The 23,014-nt window shown below is 38.5% G+C and overlaps 1 protein-coding gene across 2 annotated transcripts in view; it reads left to right on the forward strand.

The window, feature by feature from the left end:
• Cka (Connector of kinase to AP-1) overlaps positions 1 to 23,014 on the forward strand; it is a 60,423-nt gene that overhangs the window by 1,138 nt on the left and 36,271 nt on the right. For both annotated transcript variants that reach the window (XM_053789728.2, XM_053789729.2), the window contains exons 2-8: positions 3,426 to 3,529; positions 3,730 to 3,888; positions 5,082 to 5,141; positions 5,785 to 5,905; positions 10,062 to 10,140; positions 13,580 to 13,668; positions 14,667 to 14,751. In XM_053789728.2, the coding sequence (XP_053645703.1) occupies positions 3,426 to 3,529; positions 3,730 to 3,888; positions 5,082 to 5,141; positions 5,785 to 5,905; positions 10,062 to 10,140; positions 13,580 to 13,668; positions 14,667 to 14,751 (697 nt within the window). The remainder of the gene's footprint in view (positions 1 to 3,425; positions 3,530 to 3,729; positions 3,889 to 5,081; positions 5,142 to 5,784; positions 5,906 to 10,061; positions 10,141 to 13,579; positions 13,669 to 14,666; positions 14,752 to 23,014) is intronic.

Consider the following 23,014-nt stretch of genomic DNA (forward strand, 5'->3'; position numbering starts at 1 on the left):
TCAGCATTTCTAAAGCGTTTGACTGTGACAGTTAGGGATTCTAACGTAAATAAGTCACATTAAAGAATAAACAGACATATCATGACTAGAACAAAACACAAATAAACCATGCATAGGAGAATGAAACTTAGGGTGTTACTAGTTAATTGTTGAAGTCAGACTGAAATGTCTGTAGGCTAAATCTGTGATGTAATGTACTTTTTTATGGCTATAACTCAAGACAATTGAAAAAATATTTTTTATGCTTCATATGGAAAAACCTAAATAAAAATTTATTTGCTGATATTTATATTATTAGTAAGAGTTATTTTCCCAAAATTGTTGTGGTATTGTATCACACTTTACAATCAGTGGTACTGTTATTAAACTGCTCTGTCTGATTAAAGAAGTGGACGTTTGTGTTTAATCTCTCCAAATATTTTAAGGCCACCACAAGATCATATAAATGAAATTTTGGGAAAAGCATATGCTACACTGGCCCATGATAATTTTTTCACAAATGATGAAAAAGTTGTTCACAACATACATTAGGAATATGCAGCTGTTGTGTGGTATCCACACCTTAAAAAACAAGCAGATACTGTAACAAAAATCTAAGAAAAACTTCAAAATAGGTCTCAGTTTAAAAATAGTCATGTTGAAACAACACTAAAGATGCCAGACTTTAAAAGCATATAAGCATCCTGGATATGCAGAGTTTTCAGTTTATTTCTCTGTACAGTATATACCTGATCAAGTCCCTGTGTGGGTGAAGTACTGTATGTATGTAATAAAGGCTTTCCTTGATAAAAAAAATCTTTCAAATTGACACGTCAGTGTAAGTCATTGTTTACCTCCCATTTTCCAGTGAAATCTCTTCTGCACTTGGTAAATTTCTAGGAAATTACTTTTTGTTTACTGTACAAGGGTATTTTCACTTCATTTATAACCCCATCAAAAAAATATGTTCAACACCTATGATGGCATCACACATCTTTGTCCAAGACCTGCTTTCAGTGGAAAATAATCCCCTCCCTTCCTTCATACTCTAACCAGAGTGTCACTATCTACATAAAAACTCCTGTTTTTAATGATCTACCACCTATTTCATACATTTGCAACATCTGGCACATTGTTCTTTTATCCACCATATCATATGCCTTTTCAAAATTCGCAAATGCAACAAAACATTTCTTACCTTTAAGAATTGTTCATGTACATATATGCTTCAGTGTCAACACTTGGTCTGTGTTCCTCTGCAATCCAACTCTGTATAACTCTTAGTTCTTTCAAAAATAGCTCTGCCATACACTTTACCTGGTATACTCGAAAGGCCTATATCACTATAATTTTACTTATGCAGAGGTACTGTGCATGCTCTCTGCCAATCCTTAGATACATTAATCCCTTTCATGCATATATTGAACATGTGTGTCTGTCACTCCAAAACTGTATCTCCTCCTGCTTATAACATTTCTCTTAATATTATTTATTCCATCAGCACTACCCCCTTTTGTTCTACCCACTACCTCCTGCACTTTCCCATGCTCACATCCAGCTCTTCCTTACTCTTGGAGTCTACCTGGAGGTCGTTATGAGGGTCATTGCCCCCACGGCCCAGTCCTTGACCAGGCCTCCCAATGGATCAGGGCCTGATCAACCAGGCTTTTACTGCTGGGCACACGCAATCCATTATATGAACCACGGCTTTGCTGATCGAGCACTAACTTTAGGTATCTGTCCAGTTCCTTCTCGAAGGTAGCCAGGGGTATATTGGTAATTCTCCTTATGCTGCTGAACAGTCTTGGGACCCAGACACTTGTTGTATTTTCTTAGTGTATTTGTGGCACCCCTGCTTTTTATTGGGGGTATGTTGGCATGTCTGCCTAATCTTTTGCTTTTGTAGGGAGTGATTTCTGTGTGCAGATTTGGGATCAGTTCCTCCAGGATTTTCCATGTGAAGATCATGATGAATCCTTCTCGCCTGCATTCCAGGGAGTATAGGTCAAGGGACTTCAAATGTTCCCAGTAATTAAAGTGCCTAATGCATGAAATTACCGCCTCCCTGTCTTCATCAACATTTAACAACTGAAAATAGTCCCTCCACCTTCTCATCAAATAACTCTCCTTTTTCATATTTAACTTAAGAAATCAATTTGTTGCCCAGGCTTTCTCATCTTATTGATCTCACTTCAAAACTTTCTTATTCTCCAGTAAAATTTGTTGATAAAACATCACCCACTCTCTCATTGGCTTTCCTTTTGTACTTTCTTGCCACTCTTTTTAACTTACTTTTTATTTCATAATTATAAATTTCAGAATTATATCTATTCAAACTCAACACCATTTACAAAATGGAACTGTGCAAGCAGTGAAACTGAACAGGTACCATATGAAAAAAGATAATAGTGTGGAAGGAAACTGCATACAACGCTACCGTAAACATAGTTGTAAAATAAACACTTTGTTAAAGAAAAGAGTATTTATCATTGTTTTTTATATTATTTTGAAATAATCAGTGTCTCATACCCAGTCTTTGCTGTGTCATGCCCCCAGGTGTATGGGTATTCCTGGTTAACCCTTAAACTGTCCAAATGTAGATCTACGTCACGTGCGTAGCGCTCCGACCTTGATTTTCCCCATTTGAAAGCGCGTAAAAAACAACGTAGATCTATGTTCCAAGCTCCCTGCACATGGACATAGATCTACGTTTGGACAGTTTAAGGGTTAAGAGCCACTGCTCTACACCCTTCACAATATATGGACTAGAGGTGTATTTCTTGTTCAGAGGTGGACCAGTTATGTTGCTTCATAATGGAATGTTGTACTAATTACTCCAATTTGTTGCTGCACATTTTGCATGCATATTACAATTTTATCTTTAGCAGTGAACAGTGTGGGTTTGATGAAAGGTTTATGGGAACTTAGAAAAGATTTAAGGCCAAGCTAAGGAAGTATTGATAGAGATATAGCAGTTCTGACTTGAAGAGCCCAAGTACAGTACAGAGAGAGAGGTAGGACATTTTGATAATTTGAACTGATGATAGTCCCAGGGAATATTGTCAAAGAAAAAAGACCACAAAATTTTTAAAGCAAAATTTACTTGGTAGTTTGCAACAAAAAAGCTGAATACACCTTTCATTCTGGAGCTTTTGTTAATTAGTGCTAATTTTAATTTTGAAACTAAATACAAGCAACATTTTATATGTACAGTACACTGTATATATTTTAGTGAAGAGGAGGGATCGAAGGTTCCAAGAACCCACAGTATTTTTTTTTCTCATACACCCGTTCTTTGCAAACATCATTTACAACTGTTTAATTTATAGTATGCCAGGAATCTAATGGAGTGAATAAACAGGTGTCTACTATTATGAGTTATGAATAGTCCCTTTTGTATTATCGTGATGCTCAATATTTACTTTAGTGTTACTTATGTCCAACAGGCTAAGATTGCGTTTCTTAACGGAGAGAGGAAAGGGCAAGAAAATCTCAAGAATGATCTTGTGAGAAGAATAAAAATGCTTGAATATGCATTAAAACAAGAAAGGTAAGGTTTATTGCTACTGCATTTTATAAAAATGTGTATTATTGGCATTACTGTAAAATGTTTATAGATACAGTATACCTATCATTTTTGTGAACAGTTATTAATAATGTATACTATTACCTTCACTGATTGGTCTCTTATGTTTTATTTGATGTTCCAACTAGTGAAAGAATTAAATATCATGTATGATACCTTTTCAGAGCTAAATATCACAAGCTTAAATACGGGACGGACTTAGTACAAGGGGATATGAACCCACCTGTTGAAGAGGGTGGTGAGGAAGTACGGGTAGACACCGATGCTTTACTCTCTACTAATACCAATGTATCATGGAAGCAATCAAGACATTTACTTAGACAGTAAGTGTCAATTGTCTTCCTGTAATTACCTGTGGTACTGTGTTTAAACTTATGGGGAGAAGTGGGTTAGCTCCAGGTCACATCACTTAATTTCCAACAAACTGTGATTTGGCCTTGTCATATTTATTTGTGAACCTTTCTGTGGAGCTGTGCAGTGTCTGCAGTTGATTTACATACATATTTTTTGCAGATACAGCAGTTTAATAATAAGAATACAGTGATACCTCAGTATACATTCTCTTTGGAATAAGTCCAACTTGGTATATGTCCTATTTGGACGCGAAAATTTTTGCTTGGTATATGACCTTTGTTTGGAATACGACTTGCGTGCTAGAACTCGTATGGGTCAAAATGAGTCACGACATCGCGCGCTACCCTTGTTTACCCCTCTCTCGAGACAAAGCCACAGCTGCCCACTAGCATCAAGAGGAAGAGCACAGGACTAAGATGGATGCACTCTCTTCAGGCACGGAAGAGGAGATAGAGGAAGCCCCTATTTCATTAATCAAGGAAATTTTTGCCAAATGGTTGGATGTCAAAAACTTGGCAGAGAAGTACCACCCCAACACAGCCCAAACAAGCTGTAATAGCATTGTCTGGAATGACCAGACAGTGTCACATTTCCGAAACATCCTGAGGAGAAGGCAGAAACAAAGTTACTAAAAATCTATTCAAAGAAAAGTCAAACCTGGTGAGCTTCAACCAGGTCCAAATAGGGAAGAGAGAGACAGAAAAGAGAAGGGGACTCTCCTTCCAAACAATAACATTTCCTCCTCCCTTCTTAGCGCTATCCTAGTAGGCATTCTACTCTTTTTCAGCAAAGTGAGGTTAAATTTGCATTTATTTTATCTGATTCATTGTATTTATGTATGTATTTTAGTATTAAGCAGTGTTTAGATTACATGTTTAAGTGTTAAGCAGTGTTTAAATTATTTTATACAACCCTGTCAATGTATAATATGCCAGTAACAATAGGATTTTTTTTCGTGGGAACGGATTAATAGTTTTCCCTATACGTATTTCTTATGGGAAAATTTATTTGGTATACATCCTGTTTGGTATTAAGTCCAAGGTCCTGGAATGGATTAAGGACATGTACCAAGGTACCACTGTATTAATGAAAATGTTTTGAGTAATAAATATGCAAAAACTGGATTGATTTTAGAAATTTTACTTCATTTACAAATTTTCAGGTATCTTCAAGAGATCGGGTACACTGATACAATTATAGACTTACGAAGTAATAGAGTAAGGTGAGTGTCTTTTATCTAATTGATGGAGCCACTTTTTGTGCACTTCCTAGTATGTACTGGAGTATCTATATTGCAGTACATGCTCTGTAAGTGTGGTTTGTTTGAAAGTAATAATGCAAAATAAAAATATAACAAGATTCTTAGCAGTTCTGTACATTATTTAATTTTATTGAACAACTTTAAACCCTTAAACTGTCCAAACGTAGATCAACGTTTTTTCAACATTTGAAAGTATGTAAAAAAAGTAGATCTTTTCTTTTTTTACATTTGAAAAAGTGTAAAAAAAACTTTGATCTACGTTTTTTTTTTTTTTTTTTTTATTTGAAAATACGTAAAAAAAACATAGATCTACTTTTGGAGCACTACGCATGTGAACGTAGATCTGCTTGGACAGTTTAATGGTTAAATAAACCTAAAATAGTTTTCCCTGAAAAGGTGTTTGGTCATACTGTACTGTGTGACTGACAGTTTTGATACAAATATTTAGGTAGCAGAAATGCTGGATCTTCTTGAATACTGCATGTGAAATACAGTGGAACAAAATACTGATTACAATATGAACTTTGTAAAATGTGTGTAGACCAGTATTGAATGTTCCTTATTTAGTCTTTCCACACTTAGTTTAAAACTTATCTTTTTCTAGATCATTGTTAGGAATTAGCAGTGGTGAAAATGAAGAAAACCACAATAACACTCCAGCTATGAATGGCTCAGACACAACCAAACGACAGCCTGACTCCAATCGATGGAATGTTCCCAAAAAGGTAAATAATCTGAAACAAATTTGAAAGATGTTAAACATTGTAGTTATCAGTCATTTGTAGGTAGTAGGTTGGTAGACAGCAACCACCCAGGGAGATACTACCGTCCTGCCAAGTGAGTGTAAAATGAAAGCCTGTAATTGTTTTACATGATGGTAGGATTGCTGGTGTCTTTTGTCTGTCTCATAAATATGCAAGATTACAGGTACGTCTTGCTACTTCTACTTACACTTAGGTCACACTACACATACATGTACACGTTTATTTATACACACTCATCTGAGTTTTCTTTGATTTTATCTTAATAGTTCTTGGTCTTATTACTTTTCCTTTTATATCCATGGGGAAGTGGAATAAGAATCTTTCCTCCGTAAGCCATGCGTGTTGTAAAAGTCAACTAAAATGCCGGGAACAATGGGCTAGCAACCCCTTTTCCTGTAAAGATTACTAAAAAGAATAAGAAGAAGAAAATTGTCAAAGTGGGAAGTCTGAATGTGCGTGGATGTTGTGCAAATGATAAGAAAGAGATGATTGTGGATGTTATGAATGAGAAGAAACTGGATGTCCTGGCTTTAAGTGAAACAAAGCTGAAGGGGGTGGGAGAGTTTCAATGGAGAGGAATAAATGGGATTAGGTCAGGGGTTTCAAATAGAGTTAGAGCTAAAGAAGGAGTAGCAATAATGTTGAAGGATAAGCTATGGCAGGAAAAGAGGGACTACAAATGCATAAGTTCAAGGATTATGTGGAGTAAAATAAAGATTGGATGTGAAAAGTGGGTTATAGTAAGCGTGTATGCACCTGGAGAAGAGAGAAGTGTAGAGGAGAGAGAGGGATTCTGGGAAATGTTGAGTGAATGCATGGGGAGTTTTGAATCAAGTGTGAGAGTAATGGTGGTTGGGGATTTCAATGCTAAAGTGGGTAAAAATGTTATGGAGGGAGTAGTAGGTAAATTTGGGGTGCCAGGGGTAAATGTAAATGGGGAGAATTTAATTGAGCTATGTGTAGAAAGAAATTTGGTAATAAGTAATACATATTTTATGAAAAAAGAGGATAAATAAATATACAAGGTATGATGTAGCACATAATGAAAGTAGTTTGTTAGATTATGTATTGGTGGATAAAAGGTTGATGGGTAGGCTCCAGGATGTACATGTTTATAGAGGGGCAACTGATATATCAGATCATTATTTAGTTGTAGCTACAGTTAGAGTAAGAGGTAGATGGGAAAAGAGGAAGGTGGCAACAACAAGTAAGAGGGAGGTGAAAGTGTATAAACTAAGGGAGGAGGAAGTTCGGGCGAGATATAAGCGACTATTGGCAGAAAGGTGGGCTAGTGCAAAGATGAGTAGTGGCGGGGGTTGAAGAGGGTTGGAATAGTTTTAAAAATGCAGTATTAGAATGTGGGGCAGAAGTTTGTGGTTATAGGAGGGTGGGGGCAGGAGGAAAGAGGAGTGATTGGTGGAATGATGAAGTAAAGGGTGTGATAAAAGAGAAAAAGGTAGCTTACGAGAGGTTTTTACAAAGCAGAAGTGTTTTAAGAAGAGCAGAGTATATGGAGAGTAAAAGAAAGGTGAAGAGAGTGGTGAGAGAGTGCAAAAGGAGAGCAGATGAAAGAGTGGGAGAGGCACTGTCAAGAAATTTTAATGAAAATAAGAAAAAATTTTGGAGAGAGTTAAACAAGTTAAGAAAACCTAGGGAAAGTATGGATTTGTCCATTAAAAACAGAGTAGGGGAGTTAGTAGATGGGGAGAGGGAGGTATTAGGTAGATGGCGAGAATATTTTGAGGAACTTTTAAATGTTGAGGAAGAAAGGGAGGCGGTAATTTCATGCACTGGCCAGGGAGGTATACCATCTTTTAGGAGTGAAGAAGAGCAGAATGTAAGTGTGGTGGAGGTACGTGAGGCATTACGTAGAATGAAAAGGGGTAAAGCAGCTGGAACTGATGGGATCATGACAGAAATGTTAAAAGCAGGGGGGGATATAGTGTTGGAGTGGTTGGTACTTTTGTTTAATAAATGTATGAAAGAGGGGAAGGTACCTAGGGATTGGCGGAGAGCATGTATAGTCCCTTTATATAAAGGGAAAGGGGACAAAAGAGATTGTAAAAATTATAGAGGAATAAGTTTACTGAGTATACCAGGAAAAGTATACGGTAGGGTTATAATTGAAAGAATTAGAGGTAAGACAGAATGTAGAATTGCGGATGAGCAAGGAGGCTTCAGAGTGGGTAGGGGATGTGTAAATCAAGTGTTTACATTGAAGCATATATGTGAACAGTATTTAGATAAAGGTAGGGAAGTTTTTATTGCATTTATGGATTTAGAAAAGGCATATGATAGAGTGGATAGAGGAGCAATGTGGCAGATGTTGCAAGTTTATGGAATAGGTGGTAAGTTACTAAATGCTGTAAAGAGCTTTTATGAGGATAGTGAGGCTCAGGTTAGGGTGTGTAGAAGAGAGGGAGAATACTTCCCGGTAAAAGTAGGTCTTAGACAGGGATGTGTAATGTCACCATGGTTGTTTAATATATTTATAGATGGGGTTGTAAAAGAAGTAAATGCTAGGGTGTTCGGGAGAGGGGTGGGATTAAATTATGGGGAATCAATTTCAAAATGGGAATTGACACAGTTACTCTTTGCTGATGATACTGTGCTTATGGGAGATTCTAAAGAAAAATTGCAAAGGTTAGTGGATGAGTTTGAGAATGTGTGTAAAGGTAGAAAGTTGAAAGTGAACATAGAAAAGAGTAAGGTGATGAGGGTATCAAATGATTTAGATAAAGAAAAATTGGATATCAAATTGGGGAGGAGGAGTATGGAAGAAGTGAATGTTTTCAGATACTTGGGAGTTGACGTTTCGGCGGATGGATTTATGAAGGATGAGGTTAATCATAGAATTGATGAGGGAAAAAAGGTGAGTGGTGCGTTGAGGTATATGTGGAGTCAAAAAACGTTATCTATGGAGGCAAAGAAGGGAATGTATGAAAGTATAGTAGTACCAACACTCTTATATGGATGTGAAGCTTGGGTGGTAAATGCAGCAGCGAGGAGACGGTTGGAGGCAGTGGAGATGTCCTGTCTAAGGGCAATGTGTGGTGTAAATATTATGCAGAAAATTCGGAGTGTGGAAATTAGGAGAAGGTGTGGAGTTAATAAAAGCATTAGTCAGAGGGCAGAAGAGGGGTTGTTGAGGTGGTTTGGTCATTTAGAGAGAATGGATCAAAGTAGAATGACATGGAAAGCATATGAATCTATAGGGGAAGGAAAGAGGGGTAGGGGTTGTCCTCGAAAGGGTTGGAAAGAGGGGGTAAAGGAGGTTTTGTGGGCGAGGGGCTTGGACTTCCAGCAAGCGTGCATGAGCGTGTTAGATAGGAGTGAATGGAGACAAATGATACTTGGGACCTGACGATCTGTTGGAGTGTGAGCAGGGTAATATTTAGTGAAGGGATTCAGGGAAACCGGTTATTTTCATATAGTCAGACTTGAGTCCTGGAAATGGGAAGTACAATGCCTGCACTTTAAAGGAGTGGTTTGGGATATTGGCAGTTTGGAGGGATATGTTGTGTATCTTTATACGTATATGCTTCTAAACTGTTGTATTCTGAGCACCTCTGCAAAAGCAGTGATAATGTGTGAGTGTGGTGAAAGTGTTGAATGATGAAAGTATTTTCTTTTTGGAGATTTTCTTTCTTTTTTTGGGTCACCCTGCCTCGGTGGGAGATGACCGACTTGTTGAAAAAAAAAAAAAAATTACAAATTAAGGTGGGCTAATTATATTAGAGATTGCTTTAATTTTTATTTGTAGCTGGCCAAAATTAGTCTGCAAGAGAAAGTTTACCGTGAACAAATGTTTCGAAAAACGATGAGTAAAACATGCAGTCAAATAACCTTTATTAGGGAACTTAGAAAATACAAAACATCAACATCTGTTCATTTGGCCTTTTGCTTTCATTATTTTATTAATCCTATTTAGTACATAGTTGTAGGCAAACATTTTCTTCATTTCACAACAAAGTTTTTTTTTTTCTGAGACTACAATGTACAGAACAAAAAATGGTCACAAGCTGTGTGTAGTGTATGAGAATATACTGGACATTTGCTGAGAAATTGATCAGTTAAGGTTAAAAAATAGTGTGTAATTATTGTTTGCCATTTTCAGCCACAATCCACGCTGGAGGCACAGATACGGGATGCAGAAAAAGCGGTAATGGATAATTTTGACTTCTTACAAAATGAAGGTAATTTATCGAATGTGCATTATTTCTATATTAATTGATGCCTCTGCATGTTCTACAGGGGACTTAAATTTCGCTTGTATGTGAGTCCATATCTTATAATTCAAGGTAAAAAATTATTTTGCCAAAATATAGGTAATTATTAGTTGCAAATGTATGGAATAGGAGGTAGGTTATTGAAAGCAGTGAAAACTTTTTACGAGGATAGTGAGGCACAGGTTAGAATATGTAGTAGAGAGGGAGATTATTTCCCAGTAAAAGTAGGCCTTAGATAAGGATGTGTGATGTCACCATGGTTGTTCAGTATATTTATAGATGGGGTTGTAAGAGAAGTGAATTCTCGGGTGTCGCCAAGAGGTGTGTGGTTAAAAGATAAAGAATTTAACACAAGGCGGGAGTTGTCATAGTTGCTCTTTGCTGATGACACTGCTTTTGGGAGATTCTGAAGAGAAGTTGCAAAGGTTGGTTGATGAGTTTAGTAGGGTATGTAAAAGAAGGAAATTAAAAGTGAATACAGGAAAGAGTAAGGTGATGAGGATAAAAAGATTAGGTGATGAAAGATTGGATATCAGATTGGAAGGAGAGAGCATGGAAGTGAATGTATTCAGATATTTAGGGGTGGACATGTCAGCAGATGAGTCTATGAAAGACGAGGTGAATCATACTATTGACGAGGGGGAAAAAGGTGAGTGATGCACTGAGTCTGGAGACAAAGAACTTTGTCCATGGAAGCAAAGAGGAGAATGTATGAGAGTATAGTTATACCAATGCTCTTGTATGGGTGCAAGGCATGTGTGGTGAATGTTGCAACAAGAAGGGTAGAGGCAGTGGAGATGTGTCTGAGGGCGATATGTGGTGTGAATATAATGATGCAGAGAATTCATAGTTAGGAAATTAGGAGGTGCTGGGTTACCAAAACTATATTATCCAGAGGGCTGAGGAAGGGTTGAGGTGCTTCGGACATGTAGAGAGGATGGATCAAAATAGAATGACTTCAAGAATGTATAAATCTGAGGTGGAGGGAAGGTGGGATAGAGGTTGGCCTAGGGAAGGTTGGAGGGGGAGAGTAAAGGAGGTTTAGTGTGCAAGGGGCTTGGACTTTCAGCAAGCATGTGTGAGCATGTTAGGAGTGAATGGAGATAAATGGTTTTTAGGACTTGATGTGCTGTTGGAGTATGAGCAGGATAATATTTATGAAGGGATTCAGGGAAACTGGCAGGCCAGACTTGAGTCCTGGAGATGGGAAGTACAGTGCCTGCACTCTGAAGGAGGGGGTGTTATGTTGCAGTTTTATAATTGAAGCATAAGCGTGTCTCTGGCAAGACAGTGATGGAGTGAATTATGGTGAAAGTTTTTTCTTTTTGGGCCAACCTACCTTGGTGGGAAATGGCTGATGTGCTAATAAAAAATAACAAAAATTAAATTTTTTTTTTTTACTTTTTATGTCAATGACTGTCTCTTGCTAAGGCAGGGAGATTCAGAGAAGAAAATACAGTCATCATTCATTCACTCACTGTCTTGCCAGAAATGTCAACGTCACAATTCAAATTACTCTCCAACTATAGCATCTCCATCCCAGTTTCAGAGTGCAGGCACTGCCCTTCCCATCTCCAGAACTCGAGTCTTGATAATCAGTTTTCCCTGACTCTTCATAAATGTTACCTTGCTCACATTCAAGCACCACATTCATTAAAAAACCACTTATGTCCATTCACTTTTATCTACCACTCACACAATTCTGGATGGTCAAGTGTCTACAACTCAAAGCCTCCTTTACGTTGTCTTTCCAACCATTCTGGGGATTACCTCACCCCCTCCTACTTTCTGCCCCAGATTTATACACCCTTTTTGTTATCCTATTCCTCTCCTCCGTCTCTAAATGCCCTAACCACCGCAGTCCTCTGAATTTTATCCTTGGTGACCCCCCATATATTGCCTCTTAATTTCTTATGCTCTGAATTCTTTGCATGATGTTCACACCATACATTGTTCTTAAAAATGACATCTAAAGTGTTCATACCATTATTCTCTGGTACTTTTTTTTCCCTACATACATAAACTTGTTTCTATAGATGTATCTAACACCTCGCACCTTTTTTCCCTTCATCTATTCTATGGTTGCCCCCTGTCTTTCATAGGCCCTTTTGATGACAAGTCTTCTCTCAGATATCTAAATGTATCCACTTCCTCCATAGTCTCTCTCTGGTCAGATATTCAGTCTATCATTGCCAAGACTCTTTGTTACCTTCATCACTTTGCTGTCTTCTGTGTTCTCTTTTAATTTCCTTTTTACTTGCTCTCCCAAATTTATCCACCAACCTTTGCAACTTGTCTTGAGAATCCAAATGAACTGTCATCGACAAAAAGCAGCTGGGATAAAATTCAGTGTGTATCAGAACCAACATCTTGTACTCCTACACCTCTTCCCAACACCTTAGTATTCACTTATTCAACACCATTAATAAATATGTTAACCAACCGTGGTGACATCATACATCCCTATCCAAGTCTTGCTTTTATTGGGAAATAATCCTCCTCCCTCCAACATACCCTAACCTGAGCCTAACTATTCATGTAAAAACACTCAACTGCTCTTAATAACCTACCTCCTATTATATACATTTCCAGTATCTGCTACATGATTTCCCTCTTCAGCCTATTATGTTTTTTTGTAGATCCATAAATGCAGTAAACAGCTCTTTAGCCTTATCTAAGCAATACTCACTTAAACAGTATGCTTCAAGGTAAACACTTGGTCTATACATCTCCTGCTCGTCCTTAATCCTCCCTGTTCCTCAGCAGCCCTAATTTCTCTTATTCCTAACTTTTCATAATAATTCTACTTTACACATTAACCAGTATACTCAACAGGCTTTTTCCTCATAATTCTTTTATTCTCTCTTGTTCCCGCCTTCCCCTCCACAATACAGACAAACTATGCTTACTCTGTGCCAATCTTCAGCTGCCTTCCTTTTCATTCATTTATTGAACAAATACATAAACCACTCCATCACTATACACCCACTTGCTTTTAACATTTCTTTCTTGATCCCATCTGTCCCAGCTGCTTTACATCTCTTTCATTTTACACAATGCCTCATGCCCTTCCCTACAATTATGCACTTTTGGCAAGACATTTGTTAATGAGTGATAATGAATGTGTTTCCTTTGGGTCAACCTTTTTTTTAAGTGGGAAATAAATGATGCCAAAAAAAAAGTGATGTTACTGTAGTCCATTACTCAAATTACAGATTGTCTACTTTAATTTGAGAACAAACTGTTGATCTCTCTCTCTCTCTCTCTTTTTTTTTTTTTTTTTTTTTTTTTTTTTTTTTTTTTTTTTTTTTTTTTTTTTTTTTTTTTTTTTTGATGCCATAATTATAATCTTTAATCATCATAAAGTATTACTGTTTACTTAATGTATGTATGTTATCTCTGGCAGAAATGGAACTAGATGAGGATGATGATGAAGAGGAGCCAGAGGAGGAGGAGGGTGTACATAGACTTAAAAGTCCAAAAGTGGCTAAAGTGGTAAGTGATGGTAAAATGACAATTGATTAGATTTGCTGATAATAAAGAAGATGGATTGAATCAACTCATTTCATATCCATATTCTTTGTTAAGCTTTTCTTGTTGTTACCTAATCAAACATACAGATTATACATTATTGCTTTGTTGATTGGATTTCTTGAAAATTCACTGGCAATGTTTGCAAGATTGAATGAATTAGTACAATTCTATGGTAAATTAAAAAAAAAGTAGCTTAGGAAAACTGATTTTTTTCTCATACTGTATTTGCAAATTAAAAGTACATGTATATTTAGACTAGATACATGTAACTTAATTAATTTAGTTAATGATAAGTAATGACCATATTTACTTTGGGTCACCCTGCCTGAGTATGAGACAGTTGTTGTTAAAAGAAATTTCAATAGCTGTTAAAATAAGTTATAGGCTATCTGATACAATACAGTGCTGTGTTACACTAGGAATTGCAGACACACAAAATATACATTGTACGTGTGTAAAAGTATGTAAGCATTCAAGTCTAAACATTACCATACCTATTGTAACACACTCGATACAAAAATATAGATTTTGGTGAGGACAGTGCCCTAAAACAGTATTTTTATCTGTAATTACTGTTGTATGATAAAATTCATTAAGATTTAAATTAATTGGCCGTATTTTCATTAGCAGTTTTAGTTACTGTGTCATTTATTATTTATAGTGTAGTACAATATGTCGTTATGTCACTGAGGCTTTATTTGTCATTATCTATTGACTTAGTGATGTCCTGTACGTTGTGTGACAGCTGCGCTACTTTGAAAGCACTGAGTAAAATTTACGAGTAAAAGTGCGAGCATGTCATAATGGTCATCTCTGTAATGGCATTTGGGTGTGTTATAATCAATAGATACAGTACTGTATATATTTTGTAAAATAAATGATTATTCAGTATATTAGTAGGGAGAAAGCATTTTGAAATAGCACTCAGAACTTGCAATTGTTATTGCTTTATATTGCAGGCTATTGAAGTTGATGATGTGGATGGGGAGTCCGTGGAACTTGACCACGAGTTTCGATTCTTGCCTGAAATGGAGGACACTTCTCGTAAGTTATCATGTTTATTTTTAATGTTTGACAAGTTTGTGTATGAGAGTAGTTAGCAGCCTTAGATAATTAGCAGTTAGTTTTCTTAGTATGTATGTTTTGTAAACAGTTGAATATGTTAAGGAATATTGGATTGAATGTCTTTCTCTGGTGGGATGGAGATTATGATGTAATACAAGCATTGTAGAAAACCTCAGGTATAAATGCCATTGCTTAATACTTTGGCATAATAGGAATGCCCTTGGGAAGGAAGCTTCATTGAAAATATTAATGAGCAATGACTGAAAATAGTGTTGTTCTACAGGGGTGAGTGAATAAAGGTCACAGGTTTTTAATGGCTATTCTGCTGATGAGCTTAAATTCCATTTTTATAAATTTCCTTATAAAAGTAATAGCTGAAAAATTCCTTTTTAGATGTGTTTGGTACAGCATCCTTAGTATAATTTAACTCTGGAGAAACCAAAAACTTCTTAAGTGATGACATTAAATGGGTTACTGTGTTGCTTCATTGTTCATACTGGTAATACTAATAAAAGAAGCATGCCATTATGTTTTAAATAGTTTTTATATTGCTAATACAGTCGAACAGTGTATCTGGAGATATTTTATTAGGAATTTGATATTAACAGGACAATTTAGCCCACCTTGCCTATAATGGATAACCCTTTGTGTTGAGATTAAATGGCAGAGATGCAAGTATCAACCCATGCATCTCTGACTTGACCCTGGCTGAATGTTGATGAGACTATGAGAAATTCTAATGCAACATGAGATTTTCTTTTATTTTTCATAGAACTAGCTAATTTTGGCATGTACTCTATATGGCCAGAAGTGTAATTTTACACCTGTTATGAATCCTTGTGACTAAATATGGAACATACAGATACAAATATAAAGGTCAAGAAAACATTACCCCAAAAATAGAATTCAGGCAGATCACAGGGTTCAACAAAGATTAACATCATTATTATATTCTTGGGGAAGCATCACACTCTTAGGGATCATACAGAGCCTGTGGAATGAGATTCAGTTAGGTTTGATCCCAGGAAAGGTAGATATATATTGTCCAGATATGATAATATATATAGAGTGATCAGCTTTCAGCTATTGTACATGACATTATATGCTAACAATCACCCAAATTATTCAGAGCCCACCATGTGGGAGTTGGCCATTTTTAGAGTTCTGGTCCAATGAAGAATAAGAAAATTATGCTGTCTATCCATCAAAAAGTTCCAATACTGTACTGGGTACACTTAATTGTGGAGATCCTAACAATTTTCAGTACATGACATGACTTAAAAGGCAAAAACATTCTTAATACAAGCAGTTTTATTGTGCATGTTTTTTGTGAATGTTATGGACATTGCTAAGTAATAAACATTAGTTTGCCCTATGTCTGGTGATGGTAACAGTGTTCTGAATGAATGGTTTCTCCTGAATCACAGTTGAAGTCATGCTCATTTTTTGGCCTACATTGATGGAGAGAAATCCAGAAGATTTCATGGAGAAATGAGGCTCCCAAAGAATTGTGAATGTTCTCAAGGCTGTCATCACGTGTTTCATGAATCACTGTTGTATACCATCTCAAAGTATTTGTTAAAAAGTTGTTTCAGGATCTTGAAACTACCAAGCAGTATGTGGAATAATTTGCTTGATTGGTCTTTGCATTTTCTTGTAGGATTGAACAATCAGTATCTAACACTTGTCAAGAAAATACTGTCTTGATATGTGTTAATGATTCTGGCACACAGGTGCAGATTACTAGTCATTGAAAGAAGAGTTGTCATTACCAACCCAACAAGTAGGCATGGATTGTACAAGAACTTGCCACCAACTGTTGGAAAATTGTGTTTTCCAAAAACTGCTTAATTGTGTCAATGCTTGATACTTATTCTGCTCAACTGACTGGTGAAGCATTAGGTACACAGTGTTTATGCTGCACCTCCAGCCATCCTCCTATCATGTCCCCTAAGGATAAAAGGTCAGAAGAAAAGGAAGAACCACCTCCACAAAGTTATATGGCAATAAAAAAAAACATATGGTAATAGACAAGTGTGTATTCAGTTTAGAATATACTGTATACTTTATGAAGACAAAGCATTCATTAATAGCAAACAAATCATACTTGTTTACAGGATACCAGACAAGTTGATAAAAGATAACACTGTGAAACAAGTGCCACAGATACCATGGAAGATTTCAAATAACTTAGCAGTCTTGTAATTCTTAGCCCATCGCTCATATGCTTATTAGATGTTGAGGAGGCAGAGTACGAATATTTGACACTTGTATATTTTTCTAGTGTCCAGCCTGGTATTCTTTCTTCTCTGATCTTTGTAATTTATGGTCATATATACAGTGGTACCTCGAGTTTCAAACAGTTCCCAACTTGAACAATTATGTAAGTGTATTTTGTATGTTTGGGGGTCTGAAACGGACTAATTTAATTTACATTATTCTTTATGGGAACAAATTCTTTCGGTATCGGCACTCGAACAGCCTTCTGGAACGAATTAAGTTCGGAACTCAAGGTACCACTGTAGTTCTGTTAACATCTGGTGCATCCTTTTTCTCTCTCCTTCAGCTCTAAAAACTGAAGGAAATTTTTTAAATATCTTTATTGAAGAATTTGGAAGAGGATATACAGAATACAGTGGACCCCCAGTATTCGATGGCATCGGTATTTGATGCATTTTAACGCAAAAATTTCGCCTCGGTATCTGATCGAAAACCCGGTATTCGATACGATTCGTACGAGACGTGTCCACTTGTGGCCTGAACTGCCCCGTGTGTGCCAGTGTTTACAAGCCAGCCAGTGTGCGCACATCTAAGGATACATTCGGTTCATTCCATATTATCATTGTTTTTGGTGCTTGTTTCTGCAAAATTAGTCTCCATGGACCCCAAGAAAGCTTCTAGTGCCAACCCTGTGGTAAAAAGGGTGAGAATTAGTATGGAAATTAAGAAAGATTTTGAAGGGTTTGGGGCTAACCCTGAGAAGCCTATGCCAATTGTGGAATCCATTGTGCCTACTTCAAAAATTAAGGAAATGTGTGCACAGTGGGTTGAACTGCAAACCTTTATGGATGAAAATCACCCTAACACAGCTATTGCAAGCCGTGCTGGTGACTATTACAGTGGAACCTCAAAAATCGAACTGCTCCCAACTCAATCAATTATGTAAGTGTATTTTTGTAAGTGCTTTTATAAGTGTATTTTTGAGGGTCTGAAATGGACTAATCTAATTTACATTATTCCTGATGGTAATAAATTCGTTCGGTAGCGGCACTTGAACAGCCTTCTGGACCGAAGAAAGTTTGATATTTGAGGTTCCACTGTACAATGACAGTGTTGTGGCCCATTTTAGACAAATCGTAAAGGAGCGGGAGGTAGAGCTCTATGGACAGATTTGTTGTGTGACAGAGGTCCAGTGACTCTCAAGCTGGTCCTATTGGCATTAAAAGAAGAAGGGAAGTAACCCCGGAAAAGGACTAGCTACCTCAAGTTCTAATGGAAGGGGATTCCCCTTCTAAACACTAACACCATCCACACACTCCCCTCCTCCCATCCCATCATTCATCACCAGATCTTCATTAAAGGTAAGTGTCAATTATTCTATTGTTATTGTTGTTATTGTAATTATTTTATTGCATTAAACTTAATATTTCATGTGGTAAAATATTTTTTTTCATACTTTTGGGTGTCTTGCATGGATTAATTTGATATCCATTATTTCTTATGGGGAAAATTGATTCGCTTTTCGATATTTTTGGTATTCGATGAGCTCTCAGGAACGGATTAATATCAAATACCGGGGGTCCACTGAACTTCTTTTGGTAGGAATTTTTTTTTTTTTAATCACAACTTTCGGAACTAGCATAGAACTCCTGGTCACAAAAAGCTTTGGCGACAGTGTTCGACTGTATGAGCAAAATATTTGTTGCAAAAAATTTAAATTTAAAAGAAAATATTTTGAAAATCTTCAGATTGATTTTTACTGTTTTGTCACATGGATTAATATGAGATGCTGTATTTTTTTCTTGTTTTCTTATTTTAGGTTTTCTTGACATATTGTATATGTGTACAGTATGTCTGCTATGTTCTTATTATCATTTTGGCATAATAATATCTATTGAAAATTATTGTTAAGTATTTTGTGTCAAGACAGTGGAGACTGCACTGTGCTTCACCTTATACATTAATATATAAATTTGTTATAGTACTCGACAGATTATTTACAGTATGTGTTCTCTCAGCACTGTTGTTGGTTTCTAGTTTTAACGAACTGGACAGGCTTTCCAGCCATTTTTGTATTTGTTAAGGTTGTAGTTTGTGCCATTTTTTTTTTCTAGCTTTACACTAAATACAATAGTGAGATGAGTTTTGAGGTAAAAGATAAAGCTGTAGAAATAAAGCACTAGTAGCTTGAAAAGTATGAAGGTGGTGTAATAAAGTGCTTACAGCCTGCAAGCAGTGTGTTGGTACTGGATTAATAATTACTGCATGCTGTATTTTTGTACTGATAATCACACACACACACACACACACACACACACACACACACACACACACACACACACACACACACACACACACATGCACGTACGTACGTGTATTGTGTGCAAAGTCATGGAGAAGATTATCAGGAGGAGAGTGGTCGAACACCTGGAACTGAACAAGATTATAAATGAAAACCAGCATGGGTTCATGGAAGGCAAATCTTGTATCACAAACCTCCTGGAGTTTTATGACAAGGTAACAGAAGTAAGACACGAGAGAGAGGGGTGGGTTGATTGCGTTTTCCTAGACTGCAGGAAGGCCTTTGACACAGTTCCCCACAAGAGATTAGTGCAGAAGCTGGAGGATCAGGCGCATGTAACAGGGAGGGCACTGCAGTGGATCAGGGAATACCTGACAGGGAGGCAGCAACGAGTCATGGTACGTGAAGAGGTATCACAGTGGGCGCCTGTGACGAGCGGGATCCCACATGGGTCAGTTCTAGGGCCAGTGCTATTTTTGATATATGCGAACGACATGATGGAAGGAATAGACTCTGAAGTGTCCCTATTCGCAGATGATGTGAAGTTGATGAGAAGAATTAAATCGGATGAGGATGAGGCAGGACTGCAAAGAGACCTGGACAGGCTGGACATGTGGTCCAGAAACTGGCTTCTCAAATTCAATCCTGCCAAATGCAAAGTCATGAAAATTGGGGAGGGGCAAAGAAGACCGCAGACAGAGTATAGACTAGGTGGACAAAGACTACAGACCTCACTCAGGGAGAAAGACCTCGGGGTGACCATAACACCGAGCACGTCACCAGAGGCACACATCAACCAAATAACTGCTGCAGCATAAGGGCGCCTGGCAAACCTGAGAATAGCGTTCTGATGCCTAAATAAGGAATCGTTCAAGACACTGTACACTGTGTATGTTAGGCCCATACTGGAGTATGCAGCACCAGTCTGGAACCCACACCTGGTCAAGCACGTCAAGAAGTTAGAGAAAGTACAAAGGTTTGCAACAAGGCTAGTCCCAGAGCTCAGGGGAATGTCGTACGAGGAAAGGTTGAGGGAAATCGGACTGACGACACTGGAGGACAGAAGGGTCAGGGGAGACATGATAACAACATACAAGGTACTGCAGGGAATAGATAAGGTGGACAGAGATAGGATGTTCCAGAGAGGGGACACAGGAACAAGGGGTCACAACTGGAAGCTGAAGACTCAGACGAGTCACAGAGACGTTAGGAAGTATTTCTTCAGTCATAGAGTCGTCAGGAAGTGGAATAGCCTAGCAAGTGAAGTAGTGGAGGCAGGAACCATACATAGTTTTAAGAAGAGGTATGATAAGCTCAGGAAGCAAAGAGAGAGAACCTAGTAGCATTCAGTGAAGAGGCGGGGCCAGGAGCTGAGTCTCGATCCCTGCAACCACAATTAGGTGAATTAGATGAGTACACACACACACACACACACACACACACACACACACACAGACACACACACACACAGACAGACACACACACACACAGACAGACACACACACACACACACACACACACACACACACACACACACACACACACACACACACACACACACACACACACACACACACACACACACACACACACACACACACACACACACACACAAGCGGGGTTCCACAGGGGTCAGTCCTAGGACCTGTGCTGTTCTTGGTATACGTGAACGACATAACGGAAGGGATAGACTCAGAAGTGTCCTTGTTTGCAGACGATGTGAAGTTAATGAGAAGAATCGAATCGGACGAGGATCAGGCAGGACTACAAAGAGATCTGGACAGGCTACAAGCCTGGTCCAGCAACTGGCTCCTTGAATTTAACCCTGCCAAATGCAAAGTCATGAAGATTGGGGAAGGGCAAAGAAGACCGCAGACACAATATAGTTTAGATGGCCAAAGACTGCAAACCTCACTCAAGGAAAAAGATCTGGGGGTGAGTATAACACCGAGCATATCTCCTGAGGCGCACATCAATCAGATAACTGCTGCAGCATACGGGCGCCTGGCAAACCTACGGATAGCGTTCCGATACCTCAGTAAGGATTCGTTTAAGACTCTGTACACCATCTACGTCAGGCCCATACTGGAGTATGCAGCACCAGTTTGGAATCCACACCTAGTCAAGCACGTCAAGAAATTAGAGAAAGTGCAAAGGTTTGCAACAAGACTAGTCCCAGAGCTACGGGGATTGTCCTATGAAGAAAGGTTGAGGGAAATCGGCCTGACGACACTGGAGGCCAGGAGGGTCAGGGGAGACATGATAACGACATATAAAATACTGCGCGGAATAGACGAGGTGGACAAAGACGGGATGTTCCAGAGATGGGACACAGACACAAGAGGTCACAATTGGAAGTTGAAGACTCAGATGAATCAAAGGGATGTTAGGAAGTATTTCTTCAGTCATAGAGTAGTCAGGCCATGGAATAGCCTAGAAAGTGATGTGGTGGAGGCAGGAACCATACATAGTTTTAAGGCGAGGTATGATAGAGCTCATGGGGCAGGGAGAGAGAGGACCTAGTAGCAATCAGCGAAGAGGCGGGGCCAGGAGCTGTGACTCGACCCCTGCAACCACAAATAGGTGAGTACAAATAGGTGAGTACACACACACACACACACACACACACACACACACACACACACACACACACACACACACACACACACACACACACACACACACACACACACACACACACACACACACACAGACACACACACACACACACACACACACACACACACACACAGACACACACACACAGACACACACACACAGACACACACACACACACACACACACACACACACACACACACACACACACACACACACACACACACACACACACACACACACACACACACACACACACACAAAACTCACCAGAATAATAACAGATTCAATCTTTCCATCCGGATATCAAATCTTCAGGAAAGACAGAGGGAGGAGAGGGGGAGGAGGAGTTGCACTGCTCATTAAAAACCAGTGGGGTTTTGAGAAAATGGAAGGAATGGATGGCATGGGCGAAAGGGACTACTTAGTAGGAACAATCCAGTCTGAGGGACATAAGGTGATAATTGCAGTAATGTACAACCCACCACAGAACTGCAGGAGGCCAAGAGAAGAATATGATGAGAGCAACAGAGCAATGATCAACACACTAGCCGAGGTGGCCAGGAGAGCACACATGGGGGGAGCAAAGTGACTAGTTATGGGTGATTTCAATCACAAGGAGATTGACTAGGAAAACCTGGAGCCCCATGGGGGTCCCGAAACATGGAGAGCCAAGATGATGGATGTGGTACTGGAGAACCTCATGCATCAACATGTTAGAGACACTACCAGAGAGAGAGGAGAGGATGAACCAGCAAGGTTGGACCTTGTATTCACCATGAGTAGTTCGGACATCGAGGGTATCATGTATGAAAGGCCCCTGGGAGCTAGTGATCATGTGGTTCTGTGCTTCGACTACATAGTTGAGCTCCAAGTGGAGAGAGTAGCAGGAATAGGCTGGGAAAAACCAAACTACAAAAGGGGGAACTACTCAGGCATGAGGAACTTCCTTCAAGACATTCAGTGGGAGAGGGAACTGACAGGAAAACCAGTACAAGAAATGATGGACTATGTAGCAACAAAATGCAAGGAGGCAGAGGAGAGGTTTGTTCCCAAGGGAAACAGAAATAATGGGAAGAACAGAACGAGTCCTTGGTTCACC

This window comes from Cherax quadricarinatus, chromosome 68 (assembly GCF_038502225.1).
Source record: "Cherax quadricarinatus isolate ZL_2023a chromosome 68, ASM3850222v1, whole genome shotgun sequence".
In the NCBI taxonomy this organism is placed as follows: Eukaryota; Metazoa; Arthropoda; class Malacostraca; order Decapoda; family Parastacidae; genus Cherax; species Cherax quadricarinatus.